The 26,322-nt window shown below is 42.7% G+C and overlaps 1 protein-coding gene across 1 annotated transcript; it reads right to left on the bottom strand.

Annotated features, from left to right (window-relative positions):
• Nucleotides 1-1,388: 1,388 nt before the first annotated feature.
• YIF1B (Yip1 interacting factor homolog B, membrane trafficking protein) lies at nucleotides 1,389-21,508 on the bottom strand. Its single transcript, XM_073598989.1, has 8 exons — nucleotides 21,354-21,508; nucleotides 17,529-17,755; nucleotides 14,389-14,493; nucleotides 12,259-12,337; nucleotides 11,046-11,103; nucleotides 7,631-7,786; nucleotides 5,676-5,769; nucleotides 1,389-3,547 (listed from the first exon to the last, which is right to left on the bottom strand). Exons 1-8 carry the CDS (start codon nucleotides 21,379-21,381, stop codon nucleotides 3,392-3,394), a joined length of 903 nt encoding a protein of 300 aa, XP_073455090.1. The 5' UTR covers nucleotides 21,382-21,508; the 3' UTR covers nucleotides 1,389-3,391.
• Between the last annotated feature and the right edge of the window lie 4,814 nt (nucleotides 21,509-26,322).

The following is a 26,322-nucleotide window of genomic DNA, read 5'->3' as shown; positions in this document are numbered from 1 at the left end:
TCACTACAGATTTGTCCCAGTCGATATTGAATCCTGAAAAGGATCCACACTGATCTATTAAGGACATAACTACAGACAAGAATGGGCCCGTATCCCCCAGAAACACTAGAGTATCGTCCGCATACAATGCTGTCTTATCTTCACCTGTAGATCTACGAAATCCCACTATATTATTTGTAGAGGAGCGGATAGCCTCCGCAAGTGGTTCGATGGCCATCCCTGCCTCGTCCCTCTCCACAGTGAGAAAGGGGCCGATACACAACTATTCCCCTGTATCCTTGCACTTGGGGAGTCATACAAAAGTTACAAAGTATCCATTTAATAAATCTAGGACCAAACCCATAATGTTTTAAGCATTTCCACAGAAAGGCCCAATCTATACTGTCTAATGCTTTAGCTGCATCAAGTGACATTATGGCTCTATTTCCCATATTATCTGTTGGGAGTTGCAAGTTTAGGAATAACTGTTGAATATTATTTGCTGTGGATCTATTAGGAATAAAGCCCGACTGATCGCAGAGGATTAATCTTGATAGTCTAGTCACCGATGCCTTTGCCAACAACTTAATATCTGATGTTAGCAAAGATATTGGACGATATGAATCAGGGTTACTTGGATCCTTATCTGGTTTCAATAAGACTATAATTACTGCCTCATTAATAGAGGGGGGGGGGGGGTAGTGAACCCACCTCCATGACGTAATGACATCAAGCAGTTCAGGTAGCAATATATCCTCATACTTTTTATATATTTCCCCTGGAAGACCATCTTGGTCCTGGTGCTTTATTATTAGGTAGATTGGATGCTGCATTTCTTAACTCATCCACTGTTAATGAGCCTTCCAAAGCCATCATTTGAAATGCTTGGTAGATCAATGGTGTCAAAGAATCCATCCAGGGACTCCGAGTAGGATACCCTGCTTTTATATATTGCCTGATAACATTCCCCGAATACCTCCAATATTTCTGGAGTAGTATCAGCCCTTTTATTTGGAGCTGAGGATTGTAATTAATTTATATATGATGCCGACCGTTGTGCTTTTACAATAGTTGCCAATAAAATGTCCTGTCCCCTCTCTCTCCTCAAAATATGGTTGTTGTAGAAAAAATCTTTTATTTTCTGCCTTTTTCTTAGCCACTGCTGCATAATGCTGTTAGCTATAGAGCCACTTTTTTTTGTATCATCGTTAGGGTTGGTTATATATAAGATTTGGTTTATACTTTTAGTTCAAGTAGTTAAAGTACCTAACCTCTTGATTGACAATCCTCAGCCCAAAAGGGAGACAGCTGGTCCTGCTTCCAGAAGAGAAATTAACATTATCAAATTTGAGAGGTCCAAGCCTGATTTGCACTCTACTGCAGGGGCCCAATAATAAAGATTCAACACATAACATTGAAAAAGACAAATTTAATGTGCTTATGAGACAGTGGCTGTAACAATTAAATAAAAATGCAGACCGCTATGTAAAGTCTCGATCCTGGCACACACTGCTGGGCTTCACAACACTGAAGGACCCCTCCCTGCCTGTTAATTAGCTAGACCTTTATACCAGAACACATTAGAGCTGCACGATTAATCGTAAATAGAATCATAATCAGATTCACAACCCAACCCCCCCCCCCCCCCCCCCCCGCAATCTCCAGCCTGGATTACCGCAACTTTTTTGGGTGTCCCCGGGACGTAGCCTGGACCGGAGCAGAAGCCATCGGAACCAGCGTGGAACGCAAATGGTGCCAATACCGGAACTGACGTCAGCAGAGCAGAGAGCGTGATGCCTGTGCAGTACCACGTTTATTCGGAGACCCTGGCCGAGAAACACTGCAGTAACTGCGCAGTGTGGAGTGTGCGCACCAGCATTGATCCAACACAAAATGTGAGCTTATAATATATTATGACTGCTTGCTTGGACTTGATATCCAGAAAGCCCATGACATGGGGGGTAATCTCAGTCCTTCCTATGTCCCCATGCCGCACCATCCACAGGTTAATTCAAAAAAAAAAAAAAAAAAAAAAAAAAGAAATCTATATCAAAGTTAAACTCAACAAAATAAATTATATATATAAAAAATAATATATATATATATATATATATATATATATATATATATATATATATATATATATATATATATATATATATATATATATATATATATATATATATATATATATTTTTTTTTTTTTTTTTTTTTTTTTTATTTTATTTTTTTTCTTGTTGAGTTTAACTTTGATATACATTTTTCTTTTTTTTAATTAACCATTTTAAAATGTAGATCTGTGGGTGGTGCATGGTGACATAGGGAGGACTGAGAAAAATAATTATATGAGAGAATCTTTAAAATAAAAACGTTTTTGAGAATTGTGATCTTTATTCTAAGCAAAATAATCAAGACTCATTTTTCCCAGAATCGTGCAGCTCTAGTACACCAATTTTGTACAATAAAGAACCCCAAGCAAAGAAGAGTCCAGATGAATTAAAGCTTGGTAACTGCAGATTTCCTCGGCTGCTGAACTGTTCAATAAGGCAAAGCTCCCTTTAATTGGAACTGCACTGAACTCTATAGATGAAATTGACAAAAACTGGGAGTTCAAAATCTGGTGCAGCTGTGCATGGTACATCAGCTTCTAACTTCAGCTTGTTCAATTAAGCGTTGACAAAACCTGGAAGCCAGTTTCTGTGCAGAGCTTCACCAGATTTTGCACTCTCCAGTTTAAGTAAATCAACTCCTATGAGATATCATAGGGGGTGTTGGTCTTCCTTCCCAAACAAAAGCAAAGTCTTAACCGGGTGCAACAGAGTATCTGAGAGTCCAGTCCTCTGATTTCAGTGTGGGGGTTACAGGCACCAGGGGCTACGTTTACCAGCAGAATTATGGTACATGTCATGCATTAGAGAGGTCTCCAAAGAGGTATCACTAAGAGTCCAACCATAGAAGCAAATGCTTCTTTAGATTAAAATAAAAATGCTAAAATTAAAGTTTGGTATTGGATGCAAAATGAAAAAATCTTTTGATTTTGTTTCTGTTGTACTTGTTGCCAGTCCACTGGAAAATCAGTTGGGTTGAGTTTTGTGGATCCTTAGTAAGCACAAGCAACCAAAGACTTTACACTGAATGAGTTTGAGGAGTACTGAGCTGTGCTGTGTGAGGCTGCAGCAGCGAGACCACTATCATCTCGAGTGCATGTTGTCCAATGATCCTTGTCACGGGGGTGGAGAGATTGAAAAAGGGACCGCTGTACAATAATAGAACAGGCAATGTGATCCACGCAGAGAAAACAGTACAAAATAATGAGTGGGGGGAAAAAGAAATAGGCTTGTTGTGGGTGTTTGCTGTCATCCTGATGCAGGGGATATTTCCATTCTCAGGACAAGCTCAGACAGAAGAGGAATCATCTCACTAGGTGATATGTCAGCCAGTACATGAACACAGGCTGCACTGCAGCAATGGCCATGGTTAGGTACATACGCAGCTGATTCCTAGCCCCACGCACCAGAACTCCTTCTGCTGCAGCTGCCGACAGGATCTTTAACCGAAGAGTCCGGACCTAGAGTCAATATAACATTTACATTAGTCAAAAAATAAATATTGACAGGCCTCATTTCAAATAGTTCCTGAATCAAGTATTGGTCTACAGCAAACAATCAGTAAACATAGCATTTGTTTCAGTGCGATTTAGAAAATGAAAAAGGCTCCAACTGGCTGCAATTTACCATTAACGACTTGCTTACTGGTCATATACACAGTATACCCTCTTCCTGCCCAGGCCAATTTTCAGCTTTCAGCGCTGTCACACTTTGAATGACAATTGCACGATCATTTTACACAAATAGAGCTTTCTTTTGGTGGTATTTAATCACCACTGAGCTTTTTTTTTTTAAGCTAAAAATACGTTTTCATAGTTTGCAACAAAATTTTGCAAACAGGTCATTTTTCTCCTCCATTGATGTGCACTGATGTGGCACTTGTGGGCAGTGGTTAGCAGTACTGATGGGCACTGGTGGCGACTGTGTGGGAGCGATGTCCCTTTTACAGAAGCCGGCAATCAGCTTTATTTTTTTTTCCCCTCATGCTGTCAGCGTGAGAAAAAGATTACCAGCTTATGTTTACATCATGTGATCAGCTGATCACATTGTAAACACCCGTGATCGGCCTTAGCGCGAGCACGTCCATGTACGCCCTCCCAGCAACATAAGCCCATGCTTTAGCCGTCTTTTGGCTATAGCACAGGCATCAACTGGTTAATTGGACCATTTGTGAATTAGGTACTCACAATGATGTTGCAGGGGTAGAGATCAGGCGGCTACAGTTTTAGGAAAACATATAAAAGGAAGATGAAATAGCCCTTGATGACATGGGTAGTACACTAGCTGGGGAGTTCATAAAAGTGTCTGCAACACTCTAGAACAAGGTATCCCAAATAGGGAGCATCTCTGGAGGTTGCTAGGGGTTCCTTGAGCACTGAGCAATTTCTGCTTCTCAGATAAGTTTCCACTGACATCATTGCTATTTTTAGCTAATCTGTAAGGGGGTAATTCTTCCCAATGACCACAAGTGTAAGGAGCATTCTTCCCACTGACCATCACACTAATGTATCATGAAGTGTAGATGTAATTTTTAGCAGGGGTTCCCTAAACCTGAAAAGTTATTTTAAGGGTTCCTCTATGTTGAAAGGGTTGCGAAAGACTGCTCTAGAATTCTGGTGTGCTTCCACATGACAAATGTCAGTGCCTGCGTCAAAATCATGTACCTCCCCACTATAGGGGGGCATCAGTGAGATCAGCTCACACCTTGGAGGTTTTTCAAGTAATGGCATTTCACAGATTTTAAAATCACACTAATAGTGGATCCCTTTGGATTTTGCACTTTATGTTGTGGACTTTGTGGACTTAAAATATATTTATGTTTTATTTGGATTTGTGTGTATGGTTTTGTAAAGCCATATACAGTGGTTATATTTGTATATTGACATATGTTTTATCTTGATAGCACTAATGGATATACGCACTTGATCACCTATATATACTGGGTGTGCCTGAAGCTGGTTTAATCATTGTAGCACAAACTAATTTTTCACACAAATACAGCAACATTGAACCAATCATCAATCCGCATTTGCTTAGTTTTGTAATGAAGCCTGCAGAGCATTTCACCCACGATCAGTGTGTCGTGAGTGCAATGCAGAGACTCTTACAAGATCTTCCCCCAGCCTTAGGTCCATACAGAGGTACAGATCTGCAGGAGGAAGTTCAGCTTGAACTACAGAATGAGAAAATGGGAGCTCCATCCTGCTCTGCATAGTTCCCCTGCCACTGGTTGATGGGACATGTAGGAATTATCCTAGACCTGAATGATGCTGCCAGAGTCCTGCAAAGCTGCGCTAAATTTAAAAAAATAAAAAGTATGATGGAGAAAGTTCACCCTACAATTCAGGTAAGGTGTTGGGTATAGTGTATGCAACCATGTTTCATGTTCCACCCTGAACATGAGAGTAACGAAGCATAATCTATAATGTGGACTTAGCCTTTTAAGGGATGTGCCAAAGCTCTAGTGTAGACTTGAAGGTTGCTATTTGCATAATGTCCATATTCAGGTTTGCGGGCTGACAATTTTCTATGAGACATCTATCAGTTTTTACAACTGCGTATGATCATCCTAATAACGGAAATACCTACCATGAAAAATGCTATGGCGATTGAGCACCAGCCGAGTAGCACGTAATATCCAGTCTTCCCAAACAGAAGCCCACACAGAACAGCCCAGATCATGCTACAGGAAAATACAAAGTGATATTAGGAAAGAAAAGTGGTAGAAGAGGAGGAGATTATACATTAAAGTGCATCTAAACACCTGCAATTTTACAAAAAAAAAAAAAAAGCGGCATCCAAACGAAAAATAAAAATGTAAAAAAATGTAATATATTGCAGCTTGCCAGCCATCAGATGTAGTGGCTGCATTTGTTTTTATTAAGCTTTTTTCCTCCCTTTGTTCCAACCTGGTGATTAAACACGTAAAATAATTTCTGTAGCTGTGTGGCTGGAAAAGCCATAGATGGCACCCAGGCTGGACAACAAATACATCTGCCTTTGTTAAGCTCTGTACACACGGGCCAAATGCCGGGCGACATCGGGCGGTTCAATAAAAACCACATGCATATGACAGCTGGTCCAACAGAAGCCACTCCCCGTCAGAACCAACAGCTCAGTGGAGATCACTGTACTAACATCGGATCGTTAGTACAGCGACTCCGATTGGAGCTGACAGTTTGTTTTTCATTCATACCAGCACTCAGTGTGTACCAGACTTTAATCTTCATTACATGGGGGGGGGGGGATGGGGGGAATATTACTACAGACCAAAAAAGTTAATTTTTTTCTGTTCAGCTCACAGGAAGTGACAAGGACACTGCATTTCTGCAAGAGCAACAGGTATTTTCTGTACTTGCTTGACCACTTGCCGCCCAGCCTATAGCGGGATGATGGCCGGGTGGTGGTTCAGTTATCCTGACTGGGCGTCATATAACGTCCTGGAGGATAACAGCCGCCGCACGCCAGTGGGGGCGCGCATCACGGCGATCATTGGTGCGATGTGTCAGTCTGACACACCGCCACACCGATCTCAGTAAAGAGCCTCCAACGGAGGCTCTTTACCACGTGATCACGATGTAAACAGGAAGAGCCGTTGATCGGCTTTTCCTCACTCGCGTCTGACAGACACGAGTAGAGGAGAGCCGATTGGCGGATCTCCTGACAGGGAGGGGGGGGGGGGTGTTCTGTGCTCGTATACCCATACTGGACCAACAGGGAAGCCGTCAGGACCACCAGGGAAGCACATAGCATGTGGATGGCCAGGTACATCCCCCCATGGCCATCCACATCTGCAAATTATGCCCAATCTATGCCAATCAGTGCCCACAAATGGGCACTGACTGGCACCATTATGGAACAAATAAATTCAGTGACGCCCAGCAATGCCACCCATCAGTGCTAACTTTTTTTGGAATTGGGGCTGTTGTATTTTCAGCCCAAAACATTTCCTATGGATTATCAGCTCCATCTAGTGGCCATGATATATTTTCCTGAAATACCTTAAATCAGGAAAATATGGTGTTATGGCCACTAGTTGAAGCCGACAATAAAAAATAAATGTACTAGGCAAATTACACGGATTATTCACGACAGCTGTGCAAATGCTTGAGACGTTCACACAGTAATTTTTTTTTATATAAAATTGACCCCAAAATCCACATGGTAGATTTCACATACAGTGCAACATGCTGGTAAAATCTGGTATCAGGCCTTGCCTGTATACATAGACTGATCAGTTTTCGTTCCCTGGCTGCAGGCAATAGAAGGGTGCCAGATGGTGGGATCCATGTACTGTTTATTTTCACAAAAAAGGGCCTAGATAATTTTGCTGTAAGACTTTCCTGGAAAGCCCCTTTAAGTAACCAGAAACTATATTATGATCAACAGACTGGGTGCAAAAAGTTCAAAGCCAGGTTTGTTTTTGTAAATTACTGACTACCTGGTTCTTTGGCACAGTCCTAAACGATTATTCTCTTCAGGAAAAGGTGTTTGAATAAAAGTGATTTACAGAATAACGGTCTCTCTCTTCAACAAATACTCACCCCACATATTTGTATCCAGAAAATGCAATAAGATCCACTGTAGTCAGGTCAGTATTTACAGTAACTAAATAGAGGCTGAGAAGAATGGCAAATACTTCCACTATGAGCCAGGCAAGGGCAGAACTGGCCTGCATACCTAGGATTTCCGGGGAGAAGCTGAGAATGGAAATTAAAGAGATTATTAAATAAAGTCAATTGTGACAATACGGCAAATCAATGACAATTCCATACTATAAGTAAAAGAGGTTCCAAGTTTTAAAGCAGAGTTTCAGGCATATAGCCAAATACTCAGTTGGAATACATATAATGTGACCAATGATGCCTGCCAAAGGATTTGTATTTCTATTCAACCAGTCTTGTTATCCAGATAACCCTGGTACAGTACAGCCAGGTGCTTTCCTCCCTATAGATGACATGGTGCTGAACCATACAGCCTGGCTCAAGATCAACTCCATACTGCAACTGAAAAAAATACAGCATTTCCCAACAGTTATTCAATCCCATGGACCTTCAGGCAAAGTCAAGTTGACGAATAATGTATTTCAACCATATGCTCTATAATCATCTGCTTTCAAACTTCTTCCAGGCCGGCAGCTCTTGCGACAGACAAGGTGAAAAAAACGGAAACATTAGGGCCTCCATGCTCTGATATAAGCAACAGCCATTACAGCATTCGCTGTTCACTACTGTGTGTGGATATGAGTGGCCTGTTTGGACTTTCCATGCGTTTCTCTGCTGGTCAGTGGAGCTGCGTGTTTATATTCCATTTTATCCAACCATTCATTACAGGACACAGGATCAGTAGTATTTCACAGACAACAGCGTTATACTGTTGCATTCAGGACAAGCCACCTGAAGGCAGCAGTATAAACCATTTATGTAAGAATTACTGCTTGCTTGTGTCCCTCAATAGACTTTTTTTTTGCAGTAAGTACAAAAATGTTATTTTCTTTGTTTCAACGTATAACTAAAAGGCAAAACTTTTTTTTTTTTTTTTTTTTAGTTTTGGATAGAGTGGAGAAAGATTAGAATCCCTGTCAGTTTTGATTTCTGTCTGTGCCCTTGTTAGGGAGATTTGCCCTCTTGATTTGTCCTGTTTACCTTTATCATTGAAGGTAAAAGAGAACCCCAAATTTTGGGTTGTCCCCAGAAAAGTAATAGAGGCGAAATCTTCCAATGGAGACACTAATTGTGGTAACCTGGGGGTCCCAAGAAGTTACCTTAATTTTCAGGGTAACAGGAAGTGAAGGAAAATCTCTGCAATAAGCACAAATTGTGAGGGGAAAAAAAAAAAAAAAATCTAACAGATTATAACCCTCCCCTGCTCCATCGAAAATGTTAAAAAAATCCCTTCATGACCAGGGTAAAAAAAAAAAAAAAACCTTAACACTCAAGCCAATTTTGCAACTTTCACATGTGTTCATAAAACTGTACATATCATCACAACTACTTGTATACAGATATATTATGCCTTCGTTTTTCAGGACAGATCGGGCTTTCATTTTGTGGTAAATGGTAATGGATATCTCCCGAATTTGTTTTTTGGTCCAAAACAGAAAAAAAAAAAAAAAACCTGGGGTCTTATATTTTTTTCTTTTGCCATTATCAGAAACAAACACACAAAACATTTTTTTTCCCTTAAAAACACACCTGCCACTAACTACACTAGATAAAGCCCTAAACTAGTTAATCTTTATATATTATTTACTTTTTTTTTTTAAACAGTTTTTTTTTTTTACAGATACAATGAATCTTCTCCTCTTCAGATTAAAATAACCACTGTGATAGCCAAACCAGAAGCTATCACAGCGATCATGTGATCGGAATCTGATTTCCCATAGTATCATTAGTAGAGACCTGGGGCTGTCACAGACACAACATATATTGCAGTGCCCAGGATTAAAACCTACTTCATGGACGCTCCATATATGTTTTAGCCGGTCATAAAGGGGTTAAGGGACACAGGACTGTATTCTTTGACCAATAGGTTAATACTGCTACCATCAGGTTTGTCAAATTTCTCCTAAAGGCAGCAGTACAACCCCATTGTCTATGAATTACTACTGATCCTGTGTCCCTTCAAGATCATCAATAAATGGATTTTGTTGCAAGTACAAAAAAAAAAAAAAGAATCTTGTTTTTGTGTTTTATTTGTAATAAATGTAAGAATGTGCTACACAAGTCCAGTGTGCTCTGTTCTCTCTGGTACGTTTACACAACAGATACAGCACACTATTAGGGACATACCTGTGCTCTACTCCCATGTAAGCAGAAGAGCCCCAATTGGCTCAGTGCTGACCCTTCTGTCAGGGTAATTTAACTAGAAGTGTAGTTAAAATTACGAACATAAAATCAGCAGAAGTGACATATGATGTGTGTTTCAGTAGAAATCTTGAGCTGTATCCTCCAATCCCCTTGCAATCTTCAGGTGCAGCAGGAGTTTATACAGCTCAGGGGCTGACAAGAGCTCTTATCAACAGATCTAGACTATGTCTGCCCTTTCCTGCCAAACCAACCATGTATAGAAGCCGTATTACACATGAACGACACATGATTTATGAATGTAGGAATGGGCACATGATCTATGAATGTAGGAATGGGCAGGGCGATTGATATGTCCACCCCCTCCTTTCAGAAGTCCTGTCTCATTCATAGAAGCTGTAGCACGGCGAATTGGGCAGGAATTGGATGCGAGCTCCTGACAGCCCCTTACCTGCATTAACCCCTGCCACACTGGAAGATTACAGCAGCAGGGGTTGAACACAGCAAGCGAACACTGGCAACAAGAAGAATCAACACAAGGGACACATACTAACTGTATATTATGTCCTTTGTGCTGATGTTTGTAATTTTTAACTACTTAAGATATTAAGAGTGATTCAGGTACTTAAACTAGTCTGTCAAAATAAAACAAATACATAATAGGATATTTTTTATACATCTGCCTAGGTTCATCTTACACTGAAGGGTATATTTCTGTTACAAATTTATTTTTATAAAAAAACACTTGACTGTGGTTATCAATATCATTGCTACTACAGCAGAAACTAAGAAATAAGTACAATTAGGTCATAGTTCTGCATATGTGAACAATTCCAACTTTCTTAAAAGACCTTCGAGCTAACAGTGTGGCTGATTATTTCCACAGCTTTAATCAAGATCTGTGTGAGACCTTGCATGCATTAAACAATAGACATTACAAGTTCTACTCACCACAGCAACCAGAGACTGCTATTGTCTTCCAAGAGAAAACAAGTGGAAGATACAGCAGAGGAAAGCACTGCATATTAGTTCTCTAAACATATGTACTCAAGGGACTCAAATAACAGCAAAGTATAGTATATATCATTTTTATTTCTAAATGCAGAAAATACTTTCTACTGAAAAATGAAAGAATAAAAAATATATCACTCACTTGTTCTGTGTACCCAGAGCCAGCCCAGCTACCAGAAGATAGGTGATAAAAGCCATAACTAAGGAAGGGAAAAAATGGTTTAGCAAATATAAGAAAAAGAGAAACAATATACATCTACACCTACTGTGATACAAAGACTGAACAATTGATATTTGCACTGTGCAGGCCAACACAGTTTGTCTTTTAGTGAAGAAGGATAAAACATAAGTAGGATAAGAGGATGTAACAATACTCAGCCATCAACCAGCATCAGATCTGCTCTGAAAGTCTGAATCCGATTGGTGGCTGTGGGGAAATCCCTCCAGTTCATGTACAATGTGTGCAGATATGGGGCCCTTATAAAGAGACTCATGTCTAAACTATTTTTTAATACAATCCTTACATTTTTTTCAGTGTCTGTAGCCTGGGGGTTTTGTTAGCACAAAAAAAAAAAATACATTTTAAAAGACACCCATAATAAATTTGCTTTCTTTCTGCTTTAAAGTAAACCTGTGATAAGGAAAACATGGAAGCCACCATTGCCAACTTATGCTTTTGAAACAGCCAGCTTCCTCGCAGTCATGCTAACCCTATTGCTTCAGTACTTTGAGTTATAGACTCAGGACAAACATACATATAAGCACTACTGGTCTTCCTGCCTTACATACATGCTTTGGGGAAGCTGCTCACAATACAAGAAGGAGAAGCATTATCACGGGTTTAGCAATGGTATGCCCCCATACTGCACTGACAGGTTTGCTATAAGATCATGGGAAAGCAACGAGTGGTTAGTACTTCCGACAAACAGCACTAGGGTGGTCAGTTCGCATCCCAACCAGGTACTACCCGCCTAGAGTTTGCGTGGGTTTCCTTCAGGCGCTCTGGTTTCCTCCCACATTCCAAAGACATGCTGGTAGGTTAATTGGATCCAGTCTAAATTGGCCCTAGTATGTATGAATGTGAATAAGGGACCTTAGATCGTAAGCTCCTTGAGGGCAGGGACTAATGTGAATGTACAATATACATGTGTAAAGCGCTACGTAAATTGACGGCGCTATACAAGTACCTGTAATAAATAAAAATACATAAATTGAGAGGCATGACGTGTGTGAATTCTACCACACACGTCCAACTGTGAGGCCTGAACAGAAAGACCTCCTAAATGTGAACCAGACTTACTCTGTGGTCAGCATAGATGAATATAGTGCTTACCGAAAAAGTTTTACTAACTCACCTGGAATGTAGAGGTCTGGAGCATTCACATCAAACCTTGGAGCCACAGGGGTGTCCTTCTGGTACCTGACCTCCCAGTCCTGAAATACACAGAATCCACAAACAGTCCTTATTCACACTTAACTGTTTTGCACATTCTACAATGATACTTGTCAAGACTGGATGTTATGTGAAAGTAAGCAAGATCACAGTGTGGCAGATACCATATCACCACAGCTAAAGCTAAAGTAGCACATATCTACATTACATACACATTTTTCATGTTTAAACTTTTTACAGAAAAAAAAATATGTTGATCTGCCAGCAATGCAGCCTTTTCTAATATAAGCTGGCAATACACAGAAGAGTTTGTGGACTGAAATTGGAAGAAATTGTGTCAGCCCTGACCACTTGTCTAGACCACTGAATGCCTACCCCTCTTATCTCTACAACAGGAAGTAACTGTTCTGTAGTCCAAGATAAGAACTAGAAATGATTATTACACTCCTTGAGATAACACAGGAAGAGTGAAAAGAGGACACATGAAAAATATGATTTCTTTTTTTTTTTTTTGCTCAAAAAAAGGAACACTTTCAATAGTATATAGTAAACAGACTAAAAGGGTGCAAATAAAATAAAATTAATTGACCTTCACTTTATTTTCACATTGTAACACAAAACAAGCTATGTAGAAGTAAGTGATTTTGGCTAATCACCGAACAAGCATCCTTTCCCAGAGTCAGTTTTAGGCCCCTTTCACATGATCGGACCGTTCAGGTCCGCCTGTCAGTTTTGACGGTGGACCTGAACGGGCGCTCCATGTTAGCCTATGGAGCGACGGATGTCAGCGGAGACATGTCTGCTGACATCCGACCTGGTCCGATCCGCTAAAAGCAGACGGATGGCTCTACGTCCAGGTCCGTCGCTGGCAGATCGGATCGGGTGAGATGATGAAAACGGACGTGCTGTCCGTTTTCATCCGATCCCTTCATAGGCGGCAGCGGCGCCTGACAAGCCCCTCCCCGCTCAGTGAGCAGAGAGGGACCTGTCATCCGCTGGCTCAGCGGAGATCAGCGGAGAGATCTCCCGCTGAGCCGGCAGACTCCGTGGAAGCGGAGTCCGCCTCGTGTGAAAGGGGCCTTACAGATGAGCCTTAAAAAAGGTAACAGTGTTTTGTACATACTTTCTTTGTATAATAGGATTTCTTGCTTTGTAAATACAATTTTTTGGTCAGATAAATATGGAACATTATGGAGCTCTAGTCTCATTTTCACACTGTTAGCATTGTGTCCTTTTTAGCTGTGCTGAATGAAACCCATTTACAAAATGTAATGAGTGATCAGAAGACAGCACTGGCCCTGTACCAGACCGCTTAGTCAAAGGGTTCCTCAAAGCAAGCAGCTCTGCTGTCTCTAGCTAACCTACAGTGTTCAGAGAATCCTTTGTCCTTTTTTTTTAAAAAGCGGAACTAAAAACTATCTGATCGCCACAAACCAAAAACACTATTTAAAATTTGTAATATTCAAGAAAAAAAAAAAAAAAAAAAAAAATTATCCACACACACACACACACACACACACACACACACACACACTGAGGAATCGCTTTGACCCCCCTCCACCACCACCATTTCTAGTTTAAAACAAGCAAATAAAATATATTTTCCTATCTGTTTACTAAAGCAGTATAAGGATTTAAAAATAGGTATTGTTGATTGAGAGAGATTATTTCCACTTTAAAACATATCTAAATGCTAATAGAAGGAAAAAAAAAAAAAAAAAAAAAAAAGGGGGAACACGTGCAGGTTATTCTTAAACAGGTAAAATTACCACACGTTACTTAGGCCAGCCCTACACGGCTCAAATGCAGGAACCGAGCAGACAATTGCTTGGCAGGAGGGATTCCCCAGTCAGCACTGTCTGTGTTGATGGTGGAATCGTGCAAATTTCTTTCCTGCAACCCGGGGCTGCAGAAAAATTCGCACAGTGTATGGGCTGCCTTAGAAGTCATAATTATCATGATTCAGATATACCTGACTGGATTATCCATCTAGTACTGGGACATCCATTGCCTTTTGCTCCCACAAATGACATTGCCCCAAGCAGTTCCTTATCAGTTAGTTACACCCTGCCATGCCTGAATCAGATCTTACCTGGTGCATGTAGGGAAAAAGGAGCAATCCAATCTTTTTCCCAACATAGACTGTATCAACAGCAAAATAATACTTTAGTTTACCCACTGGGATAATCCTATCAATCTGTAGGAGAAAAAAAAAAAAATGTTAGCTTCAAAATCTTGGGCATTGTTTGCATCACACTGTATATAGGTATCACAAAAGACTAAATTTAATAGAAAAATGGACTGTTATAAAATACTATCATCTTCAATAAATCCAGACAAGTGCATAGAGTTCAGGAGTTATGACTTAAAGTGTTACTAAACCATAAACCTGCATTCACTATATCTGGTCTCCCACAGTACACGGGAATGGAATAGTTGTAGTACATATAAACTGCTAAATACCTTTTCTCATAAGCAGTATATAGAAGTCTTGTCTTACTGTCTGCTTAACCACTTAAGGATCGGGCCTATTTTTCAATCAAAATTTTTTACTTAGAAAAAAAATATTTATATAAAACGTAAATTTTGTTTGGGTACATCGTCGCACGACCACCCAAATGTCAGTTAAAGCAACGCAGTGCTGTATCACAAAAAATGGCCTGATCATTGAGCAGCCAAATCTTCCGGGGCTGAAGTGGTTAAAAGCTTTGAGCGGAAGTGACGTTTGATGCCGTTTCCACCCTCCCATGGAGCTGAGCAGAGGCCATCTTCCCCTCAGTTGACAGCCAGGCATCCACGGGAGAGGACGTGATTGTCTCCGACGCAACCGGCGGGTCCAGTAAGCGGCTGAGACGAACGGAGTGCGGCGGGAGGGGGGTGGGCACCTCTCCCACCGCTGATAAGTGATCTTGCATTGAATCCGCCGAGGAGACCACTTTTATCATAAAGAGAAACGCACAGCGTTCCCGAAAAAAAACAGGGTTATGGCAGCTAGCTGCTGCCATAACTCCAGTATTTAGTGTCAAAATACTGACGACCGGGTATGTCATTTTGTGTGAAGTGATTAAGCTAGTACAGTGAGGGGAAAAAAAAGTATTTGATCCCCTGCTGATTTTGTACATTTGGCCACTGACAAAGAAATGATCAGTCTATAATTTTAATGGTAGGTTATTTTAACAGTGAGAGACAGAACAGAAATATCCAGAAAAATGCATTTCAAAAAAGTTTTGACCCCTTCGAAAAACATGACTTAGTACTTGGTGGCAAAACCCTTGTTAGCAATCACAGAGGTCAGACGTTTCTTGTAGTTGGCCACCAGGTTTTCACACCTCTCAGGAGGGATTTTCGAGGTTGACGTTTAGTAACTCGAACCCTTCAGCTCACTCCACATATTTTCTACGGGATTAAGGTCTGGAGACTGGTTAGGCCACTCCAGGACCTTAATGTGCTTCCACTCCTTTGTTGCCTTGCCCGTGTGTTTTGGGTCATTGACATGTTAGAATACCCATCCACAACCCATTTTCAATGCCCTGGCTGAGGGAAGGAGTTTCTCAACCAAGATGACTGTAGATGGCCCCGTTCATCTTCCCTTTGATGCAGTGAAGTTGTCCTGTCCCCTTAGCAGAAAAACAGTTGAGTTGATTCCAAAGAGCTTGATTTTGGTCTCATATGACCACAACACTTTCACCCAGTTCTCCTCTGAATCATTCAGATTCATTAGCAGACAGGCCCATACATGTGCTTTCTTGAGCAGGGGGACCTTGTGAGCACTGCAGGATCTCAGTCCTTCACGGCATAGTGTGTTACCAATTGTATTCTTGGTGACTATGGTCTCAGCAGCCTTGAGATCATTAACAAGATTCTCCCATGTAGTTCTGGGCTGATTCCTCATGATCATTGAAACTCCACGAGGTGAGATCTTGCATGGAGCCCCAGACTGAAGAAGATTAACAGTTATTTTGTGTTTCTTCCATTTGCGAATAATCGCACCAACTGTTGTCACCCTCTCACCAAGCTCCTTGGCAATGGTCTTATAGCCCATTCCAGCCTTGTGTAGGTCTACAATCTTGTCCCTGACATCACTGGACATCTCTTTGGTCATGGCCATAGTGGAGACATTGGAATCTGATTGATTTCTTCCATACGGGTAACAAGCTGAGATTAGGAGCATTCCCTTTAAGAGAGAGTGCTCCTAATCTCAGCTTGTTACCTGTAAAGAAAAAACCTGGGAGTCATAAATCTTGCTGGTTGATAGGGGATCAAATACTTAATTTTACTCATTAAAATGCAAATCAATTTAAAACTTTTTTGAAATGTGTTTTTCTGGATATTTTTGTTGTTGTTCTGTCTCTTACTGTTAAAATAAACCCACCATTAAAATGTATAAATGATCATTTCTTTGTTAGTGGGCAAACGTACAAAATCAGCAGGGGATCAAATACTTTTTCCCCACTCACTGTAGGAGGAGTTTTCATTCTCTCTTTATCCTCTGTCAGGACAGTGTTGATTGGCCCTGTGCTGATCACATGCACTCTCCCAAGAAAAAAAAAAAAAAAAAAAACACACTACTAATAATACACGCCAAACTGAGTATGTGAAGCTTGACTCCTAATGCTCTGTTCTATCGAGAGATGGGTTGGAGTCAGTTAAAGGTGGATCAGAGAAGACGAGATCAAACAGCTAATACACAATGCAGAGATTAAACCCCTTATGTTCCACAGCGAGTATAACAGACATGCTTTACTGCATATACAGACTGATTTTACTGTTGTGGGTTTTAGTAACACTTTAATACTAAAGCCAGAGACAACCAGATATGTTGAGCATGTTTAAAAGGAGGTCAGCAATGGAAGCTTCCAGATTTCCCTTAATGCATAACTCCTTTAAAGCAAAGCACCAGCCAAGGCCCTTTGCTGCGTCACCACTGAGCAGAAAATTTTACCACACTGTTTCAGTGGTGCTAGTCACTAAGACAAGGAATCCCTGCGATGGAAAATACACCTCAGATGGTTGTTTTACTGTCATCTTAGTTCCTACTAAATGAAATTCTTCTCACTTTCTCCCAGCGACAATAGTTACTTTACACTGCTACTTAGCCACCTAACCTTTTTTAAATACTTCCAAGTGTGAGTATTGGAAGAAAAGAAACACAGCAGGTTCTAACAGCACAAAGAAGGGTGTGTGGGAATATCCAGAATCATGTTGGAAAAACACGTTTTACACAGTACTCACATTCTTATCCACCATCTCCTTGCCCTGGCTTGCCAGACTGCTCCCATAGGCCATTGCGAAATTGGACATTGGCTCCGACAAGAAAGCCTGAGTTGGTATGCCGAGGGATGGGGAGCCATGGTTGGGGTACTCTGCTGCATGGGGGCCTGTTCCTGAACTGGTATCATCAAACAGCTGGTGAGGTGCGGCCATGTTTGGGTTGGAGCCTCGAAGGCGCCGCTTTGAAGCTGTAACAAAAGAATAAAAAAAACGCATGAAGCTGGACAAGTGAATTATCAATTTGTTTCCTATGCCTTTTGTGCAGTCTGCAGCCATTATAGAACCCCACCTTCCCTGTTGGATTTTCAGTATATTTTATATTATTGAGATTTAGCCTAGGTTTACACTTGCGCAATGCGGGAACCAGCGAGATTACAGCGCCAGTTCCCACATCTCATGTCTCCCGCAAGCAGTTCACACTGCCCTCTACAAACCGCTGCGGGTGTCAATACATTGGTAATGATACCCCCAGATTGGTTCACAGATCGCAGTGCGAACTGTGAATTTGCACAGGAATCGGATCGCATAGGTGACAAAACCCATGCAATCCGATTTCAGTGCAGGGGACAAAAAAAAAAAAAAGTCCCTGCACTTTTTTTTTCTCCTGCGTCTCTAAGGCGAGTTCAGCCATACAACTGTATGGCTGAACTCGCATTGCACAGAGATCGCATGTGATCTGCACCTGCAATGCGAATCACATGCGATTTCAGACATCGCATATGTGTGAACCTAGGCTTAAGCCCTCGCTCACTTTGAATGCGGCTTTTAAAGTGTGACTTCAGGTGCGACTTTGAAGATATCGGTGTGGCTTCATGCACTGATGTCTATGCAAGTCACACCCAAAATCGTCAAAAGTAGTGCAGGAACTACTTATTTAAATCAATGCAGCACCGCAAAGTCGACATCGCATCGATTTGAACATGGCCATTGCCGGCAACAGGGTTTGACTTGTCACGTGATTTGACCTGACAAACTGCATGACAAGTCGCTCCAATGTGAACGAGGACTAAAAAGACAAAAAGGGAGCAGTATCTACACAAGGTAGATGAAGCCAGAACATTGGTAGGGACAGTCTGCAGCACAGGTCCCCATCATCTAAGAATCTAGGCTGTGGCTTGGCCTACTTTACTCTACTTATAGGGTCAGTCCACCGAAAGGCAATATTCCAGTTTTAAGTATTAAAAGATAAAATATAATATATGTCACAATTAAAACAGTTATTAAAAGGGGTTTTTTTTTGTTGTCAATATATATGTTCCTGCTCGGACATACAGGTGGGGTAGTGTTTTTTTACCTTCAAGGATAAATGTCACCTTTACAAGCAAAACAAATTAAAAATAAATGCATTTTTTTTGCAGGTAAAAAAAAAACATTTTTTTGGAGCCTGTAAAGTATTGCACCCACGTAATGCCAGGCTCCTGAAGACTGTCTGTGTAGCTGTCTGCCTGTACTTCCAATATGGGCAGGCAGTTACTGAATGACAGGAAGCTCAATGAACTACCTAAAAAACTCATCAGCACCCTGGAAGTTCATTGAGAACTGTCAGCCATGAAGAAGGATGGTATTTATTTGTAGCTCATTAATTCACATGGATCAGTGAATGAATGACAAGGCCGAGTGGGTGGAGCTCTTTTTTGAATTGTGGCAGCAGGACAGGGAGAAGATCCCTGTCCTGCTGTCACAGGAGGGGGGGGGGTGGAGAAGGCAGATGCTGAACATGGTACACCCTAAATGTGGGTGTACCATGTTCAGAAAGATGAACTTATCCTTTATTGCAGGAAATGCATTAAGTTAAAAAAAACTTTGAGCTTTTTAACTACTTTAAGAATTTGATTTTTTTAATATATTTATTGTATAATTTCCGCAAAAATGTTGTACTTGATCCAAATCTTTTTTCTTTACATAACTTTGGAGCACAATAAAATCTCTAGATTTAAAATTATAAGCACTCAAGAGCAGGACCCTCCTAGCCCTCGTCTTTAAATTTTTTCTTCTCTAGTAAAGAGCTGTGCAAACCGTTGGTGCTTAATAAATCATAGTTATATCCATACCCGGAGTTCCTTTTCTTTTTCTCAAAACAGTTACTTTTGCTCTCAACTGAACTGTCAAGACTGGGGTCATAAGTGATCACATGTGTAGTACCATGGCAACTGCAGACCAAAAAGATGACAGCTTCCTTGGCTGTAAAGGGTAGGAGGGTTTAGTTCCACTTTACAAATCAGACTCTACAATCACCTCTAGATCGGCCAACAAGTATGTAGGGCAAGGTCCGGCCCCATTGAATACAGACTGAATGTACAGTCCAGGTGGACCTCACATTACAAAGTTCCAGTAAACCTAAAGCGGAGGTAAACCCAAACCAGAGCGCTTTACATTGACGGCTGTGTGGTGTGTGCGATTCAGCGTATCGCATGGCTCCCTTTTTTTTTATTGTACAGATTTTATTTGAAGTGTACAAAACGTAATCAAATCATGACAACATACAACGTGATCGGCTGCTGAACATTGCCGTGCAATTCCCGCACAGTGCGTTACGATCAAAATTCAGCATTGTGTGTATTATCACAGAACAGGCATATGCTGCTTTGCAGTGTGAATGGGACACATAAGAAACAATTGTCTCCTCCCAGCGACAGACCTTTTAGAATGCAGTAAAACTCCTGTCACTGGAGTATGTGTGAGATCACTCTTAGGCCAGGGGCCACACTGGCGCGCTGCGGTCTGGCCACAGTGTGAATGTATGCAAAGTCTACCTGGCTTTTTCTGAAAGCAAAGCACCCAAGAGTCCTGCATACAGCATCTTTAGCGCGCTGTCAAAAATGCACCAAAACGTGCGATCCAATAGAAGTCTATGGGATCATGGCAAAAAACACATGCAAACCCCTCCCGGATACACCAGCACTGCCGCTATACTGCAGCACACCAGTGTGACCCGGCCTTGTACAGGATGTAAAGGGGATTATGTGCTTTGAATGAGCCGGGAAGGGATGCTTTAGCGCAGTAAACGCAGACATGTGAATGGGCCCCTAACAGCGTGCGCCCACCCACCATGGAGGGGAAGGGGCCCCTAACAGCGCGCGCCCGCCCACCCTGGGAGGGGCCCCTAACAGCGCGCGCCCGCCCACCCTGGGAGGGGCCCCTAACAGCGCGCGCCCGCCCACCCTGGGAGGGGCCCCTAACAGCGCGCGCCCGCCCACCCTGGGAGGGGCCCCTAACAGCGCGCGCCCACCCACCATGGGAGGGGCCCCTAACAGCGCGCGCCCGCCCACCATGGAGGGGCCCCTAACAGCGTGCGCCCGCCCACCGTGGAGGGGCCCCTAACAGCGTGCGCCCGCCCGCCCGCCCACCAAGGAGGGGCCCCTAACAGCGTGCGCCCGCCCGCCCACCATGGAGGGGCCCCTACGGCGTGCGCCCGCCCACCAAGGAGGGGCCCCTATGGCGTGCGCCCACCCACCCACTGTGAAGGGCCCCCTATGGCGTGCGCCCACCAAGAAAGGGAAGGGGTCCCTACAGTGTACACCCACCATAGATTGATGACAGGGAATGGACACATTAGTGATCCCCAGTCACTCACACTCCATACAGGTACAAGCACACATCACACCGACTGACAACCTCTGTCTATAAAGCAAATATCTCCATATAGTACATCACAATCCCCCCTCCCCCAGGCTCGGTGCCCCCACTGACTCTCCTGTCTGCACACACGCAACACCATCTTCTCTCCTCAAGACACCCGCCCTCCATCTCCCTCCTCCACCAACACACCATCCACCCATTACGTACGGGCCCTGAAGCTGCTCTCCCGGTTCATAGCTCCAGTAAGGTGACGCGGCTTCGCCTCCGCCTTGCCACGTGACGCTAAAACGCGACTAACCAATCAAGTAAGGGAGCTGGCAGAATGTTCCTACGGGTGCTTGTTGATAAAGCTCAGTGAGAAGTTCCAAAAAAAGACAAGGAAGAGGCTATGATGTGGCATAGGCGTGTAATGGGCGGGGATTTCTTGTGGACGCGATTAAGTCAGGAGGGAGGGGCTAGAGGAAAGGCATGGTACCCGGAAGTGAATGGGGGTAGTTGCTTGATTTTAACCACTTCTATACCGGACGCTCTCACTTCTTTCTCAGCTCTCAGCGCTGTCACACTTTAAATGACATTCAATCATGCAATGCTATACTCAAATAGAATTGTTATCATTTTTTTTTCAGACAGATAGAGCTTTCTTTTAGTGGTATTTAAAGCGGAGCTCCAGTCTCTTAAGTGAAAATTATAAGTCAGCAGCAACAAAAACTGACTTAATAAACAGCAACTCACGTGTCCCAGGATCCAGCGCTGTTCTCACCTCAGTTGTGTTCTCCCCGTGTCCTTCCTCGCCGACATCTTTACTATGGGCACCCGGCTGTGACAGCTTGCGGCTTCACGGCGGGGTGCTTGCTGCACATGCGCAAGCGGCGCTGCGCTCTGTGACTGGTCCCAAAGTCTTCTGGAACCTGCCATGTGTCCCAGAAGACTTCGGGAGGGAGAACTTCTGCTTTCCATTGCTAAGTGGAAGTGGGATCGTGTACATGTAAAAATCAGATACTCGATCCTCCCCAAGAGCTCCTTTTCACAAACAGGACCCGGGGAAGAGGCCTTAAAGCAGAATTTCGCCTTTTGGGTGGAGCACCGCTTTAACCACTTTACCTCTGGAAGATTTACCCCCCCTTTGTGACAGGGCATTTACTGCGTTACTTTAACCACTTCAGCCCCGGAAGATTTCACTGCTGAATGACCAGAGCATTTTTTGTGATTCGTCACTGCGTCGCTTTAGCTGACAATTGTGCGGTCGTGCGACGTACCCAAACAGAATTGACATCCTTTTTTTCCCCACAAATAGAGGTTTCTTTTGGTGATATCTGATCACTTCTGCGGTTTTTATTTTTTGCACTATAAACAAAAAAAGAGTGACAATTTTGAAAAAAAACACAATATTTTGTACTTTTTGCTATAATAAGTATCCCTATTTTTTTTTTTTTAACCACTTCCTGCCCAGCCTATAGCAGATTGACGGCCGGGCGGTGGTTCAGTTATCCTGACTGGGCGTCATATGACGTCTAGCAGGATAACAGCTGCCGCATGCCTGAGGGGGCGTGAATCGCGGCGATCGGTGGAGCAGTGTGTCAGTCTAATACACCACTACACCGACGTGATCAGCCATGTCCAATCACGGCTGATCACGATGTCAATAGAAAAAGCCATTGATCGGCTTTTCCTCACTCGCGTCTGACAGGCGCGAGGAGAGGCTCTCCTGACAGGAGGGCAGCGCAGCAACCCCTCAGATGCCCACACTAGACCACCAGAGAAGCTGCCAGGACCACCAGGGAAGGGGGCAACATGTGGATGGCCAGGTATGTACCCCATGGCCATCCACATGTGCAAGTTATGCCCAATCTGTGCCAATCAGTGCCCACAAATGGGCACTGACTGGCAGCATTATATATCAGTGATGCCCAGCCATGCCACCCATCAGTGCCACCAATCAGTGTCACCCATCAGTGTCCATCGGTGCCACCTGTCAGTGCCACTCATAAGTACCCATCAATGCCACCTACGCGTGCCGCATACCAGTGCCACCTATGAGTGCCTATTAGTGCCCGTCAGTGCCACCTCATTGGTGCCACCTCATTGGTGCCACCTCATCGGTGCCCATCAGTGCCGCCTTATCAGTGCCCGTCAGTGCAGCCATATCAGTGCCCGTTATTGAAGAAGAAAACTTAATTATTTACAAAAATTTTTAACAGAAACAAAGAAAAACACTACCAAAAAGTACACCAAAAGAAAGCTCTATTTGTGGGAACAAAATGATAAAAATTTTTTTGGGTACAGTGTTATATGACCGCGCAATTGTCATTGAAATTGTGACAGCGCTGAAAGCTGAAAATTGGCCTGGGCAGGAAGGTGTCTAAGTGCCTGGTATTGAAGTGGTTGAAAGCAAATTTTTTCTCAGTTTAGGCCGATATGTATTCTACATATTTTTGGTAATAAAAATCCCAATAAGCGTATATTGATTGGTTTGCGCAAAAGTTATAGCGTCTACAAAATAGGGGATAGATTTATAGCATTTTTATTTATTTATTTTTTTTTTACTAGTAATGGCGTCGATCTGCGATTTTTATCGTGACTGCGACACTATGGCGGCTATATTGAACTATTTTGACACATTTGTGGGACCATTGGAATTAATACAGCAATCAGTGCTATAAAAATGCATTGATTACTGTAAAAATGTCACTGGCAGTGAAGGGGTTAACACCAGGGGGCGATCAAGGGGTTAACTGTGTTCCCTAGGTGTGTATTCTAACTGAAGGGGGGATGGAACTAGCTAGGGGAAGAGATAGATCGGTGTTCATACTTTGTATGAACACACGATCAGTCTCTTCTCCCCTCAGTAAACACAGAGATCTCGGTTCTCGCTGTGTCACGAGAGATCACGGGAGCCCGGCGGTCATTGCGACCGCTGGCCACTCGCATCGGCTCCGGCCCCTAGTGACATTTATAAGCGACGTAACATGACGGCGATTCGCGCAGCCGAGCCATGTTTCCGCAGTACAGCTGCAGCGGCTGTTCGGCAAGCGGTTAACTGACAATTGCGTGGTCATGCGACGCTGTACCCAACTAAAATGTATGTCCTTTTTTTGACACAAATCAATCAATCAACCACTGCATTTTTGCATTTTTTTTGCTTTAAACAAAAAAGACCACAATCGTTTATACTTTCTGATATAAAACACTTTCAATAAAAAAAAAAAAAAAATTGAAAAAATCGAATTTCTTCATAAATTGAGGCCAATATGTATTCTGCTACATATTTTTGGAAACCAAAAAATCCCAATAAGCGTATATTGATTGGTTTGCACAAGCGTCTACAAAGCTATGGGATATTTTTATTTATTTTTTTAATAGTAATGGTGGCGATCAGCGACTTATAGTGAGACTGTGATATTGTGGGGGACATTCTGACACTAGGGGTCAGTTCACACCACATGCAGTCCAGTGCGTTTTTTTCTGAATCAAAAACGCATGGAAAGTAGGTTATATGGTTTCCAATGGCCTAGTTTACACCAGTCAGTTCCAGAGCTTTCTAGGTGGTGAGAACCAGTCCTAACTGACACTTTTTGAGGACTAGTGACACTAATACAGTGATCAGTGCTAAAAATATGAACTGTCACTGTACTAATGACACTGGCTGGGAAGGGGTTAAACATCAAAGGGTTAACTATGTGCCCAGCCAGTGTTTTACTAAGCTGTGGGAGGTGCTTTTACTAGGGAAAGACATGGATCCTCATCCCTGCTTTGCAGAGACACAGGATCCACGCCTTCCCTCCTGTCAGAACGGCGAACTGCCTGGTTTATATAGGCAGATCGCCATTCTGTCTCTCTGCCTAATGATCGGCTGGTGCTGGAGGAGATCAGGTATTGTGCACCCGCCGATCGGCTTCCACTGTGTGTAATCAAATACATTTGGTAAAGATTTTTTTCTCTTTTTTTACATATTTTTTACATACTGTCATCAGGGTAGTTAAGTGTTCATTTTTTGGGTTTTTTTACACTGTGATTGCTTGTTACAGTGATCCTCACTGTAACAGCAATCATTGAACTGTCATAAATGGCATTTTATTTATGACTCATTGTTTACTATTCTGATGCTATGATTGGGCCACAGCTATCACATGCTGTGCTTAGCCCAGGTACCATGTGATCACTGGTGACTAATCACAGTAGTAAACGATGTGGTGAATGGATTCCATTCATGACGCCTGTTTACTACGTGACATGTGATCGCATAGCAATCATGTAGTGTCTGGACCGTTCACATCGGCCCGATACCGAGCACCGCAATCTGCTGTATCCAGTGGACACAGAAGTTGCAGAGTGCGCTTCTGTGCGCCCCAAAGGAGGCATGTGATTGCATAGTGATCATGTGGCATCAGGGCCACTCACATCAGCCTGATACCAAGCACTGCAATCCACTGTGTCTGGTGAACCCAGTGGTTGCAGAGTGCACCACTGCGCACCCCAGGGGAGGCAGGCAGTGAGCATGAGTACATTGCAGTGCCTAGGGAGCCACCCGCCAGCAGTAAAGGTACTTCTGGCGGGTGGCAAGTGGTTAAATAGACCCTGTTGTCTTCTGTGCTTTTACAATGCTTCTTTAGCCCTTTCGCTGCCAGAGCCATTTTCTTATTTTTTTGCATACGTTTAAAAAAATCATTGTAAGCTTGACGATTGCATAAAACCCCCAAAACATTATTTTCTGAAAGCAGACACCCTGGAGAATAAAATAGTGGTAGTTTCAAATTTTTATGTTACATGAAATTACCGCAAAATTCCAGTACAAAATACACTAAAGTTAACGTTAGGGCACACAAATGCAATAAATTACCATTTTATTTTTGTATAATATAAAAGATGAGGTAGCACCGAGTAAATAGATACTCAGCATGTCAAACCTTAAAGTGATTGTAAGGGTAATTTTTTTTTTTTAAAATAACAAACATATCATACTTACTTCCACTGTGCAGCTCGTTTTGCACAGAGTGTCCCCGAACCTCGTCTTCTGGGGTTCCCCGGCGGCTCTTGCGGCTCCTCCCCACATTAGATAACCCCCTGGGAGAAGCACTCTCCCGGGGGATTACCTTGCGAGTGTGCCCCCGAGTCCAGCCCCCCGGCGCCCATGTCATTGGATTTGATTGACAGCAGCGGGAGCCAATGGCTGCACTGC

This window comes from Aquarana catesbeiana, linkage group LG09 (assembly GCF_042186555.1).
Source record: "Aquarana catesbeiana isolate 2022-GZ linkage group LG09, ASM4218655v1, whole genome shotgun sequence".
NCBI lineage: Eukaryota > Metazoa > Chordata > Amphibia > Anura > Ranidae > Aquarana > Aquarana catesbeiana.
This window is presented reverse-complemented; position numbering and strand designations above follow the sequence as displayed.

Coding starts and splice junctions, on each gene's coding strand:
- YIF1B (XM_073598989.1), bottom strand. CDS start 21,381: ATGAACCGGGAGAGCAGCTTCAGGGCCC. Junction 5,770..7,630: donor TCTGGATACAAATATGTGGG/GTGAGTATTTGT, acceptor ATTTTCCTGTAG/CATGATCTGGGCTGTTCTGT. Junction 3,548..5,675: donor TCGCCATAGCATTTTTCATG/GTAGGTATTTCC, acceptor TATTGACTCTAG/GTCCGGACTCTTCGGTTAAA.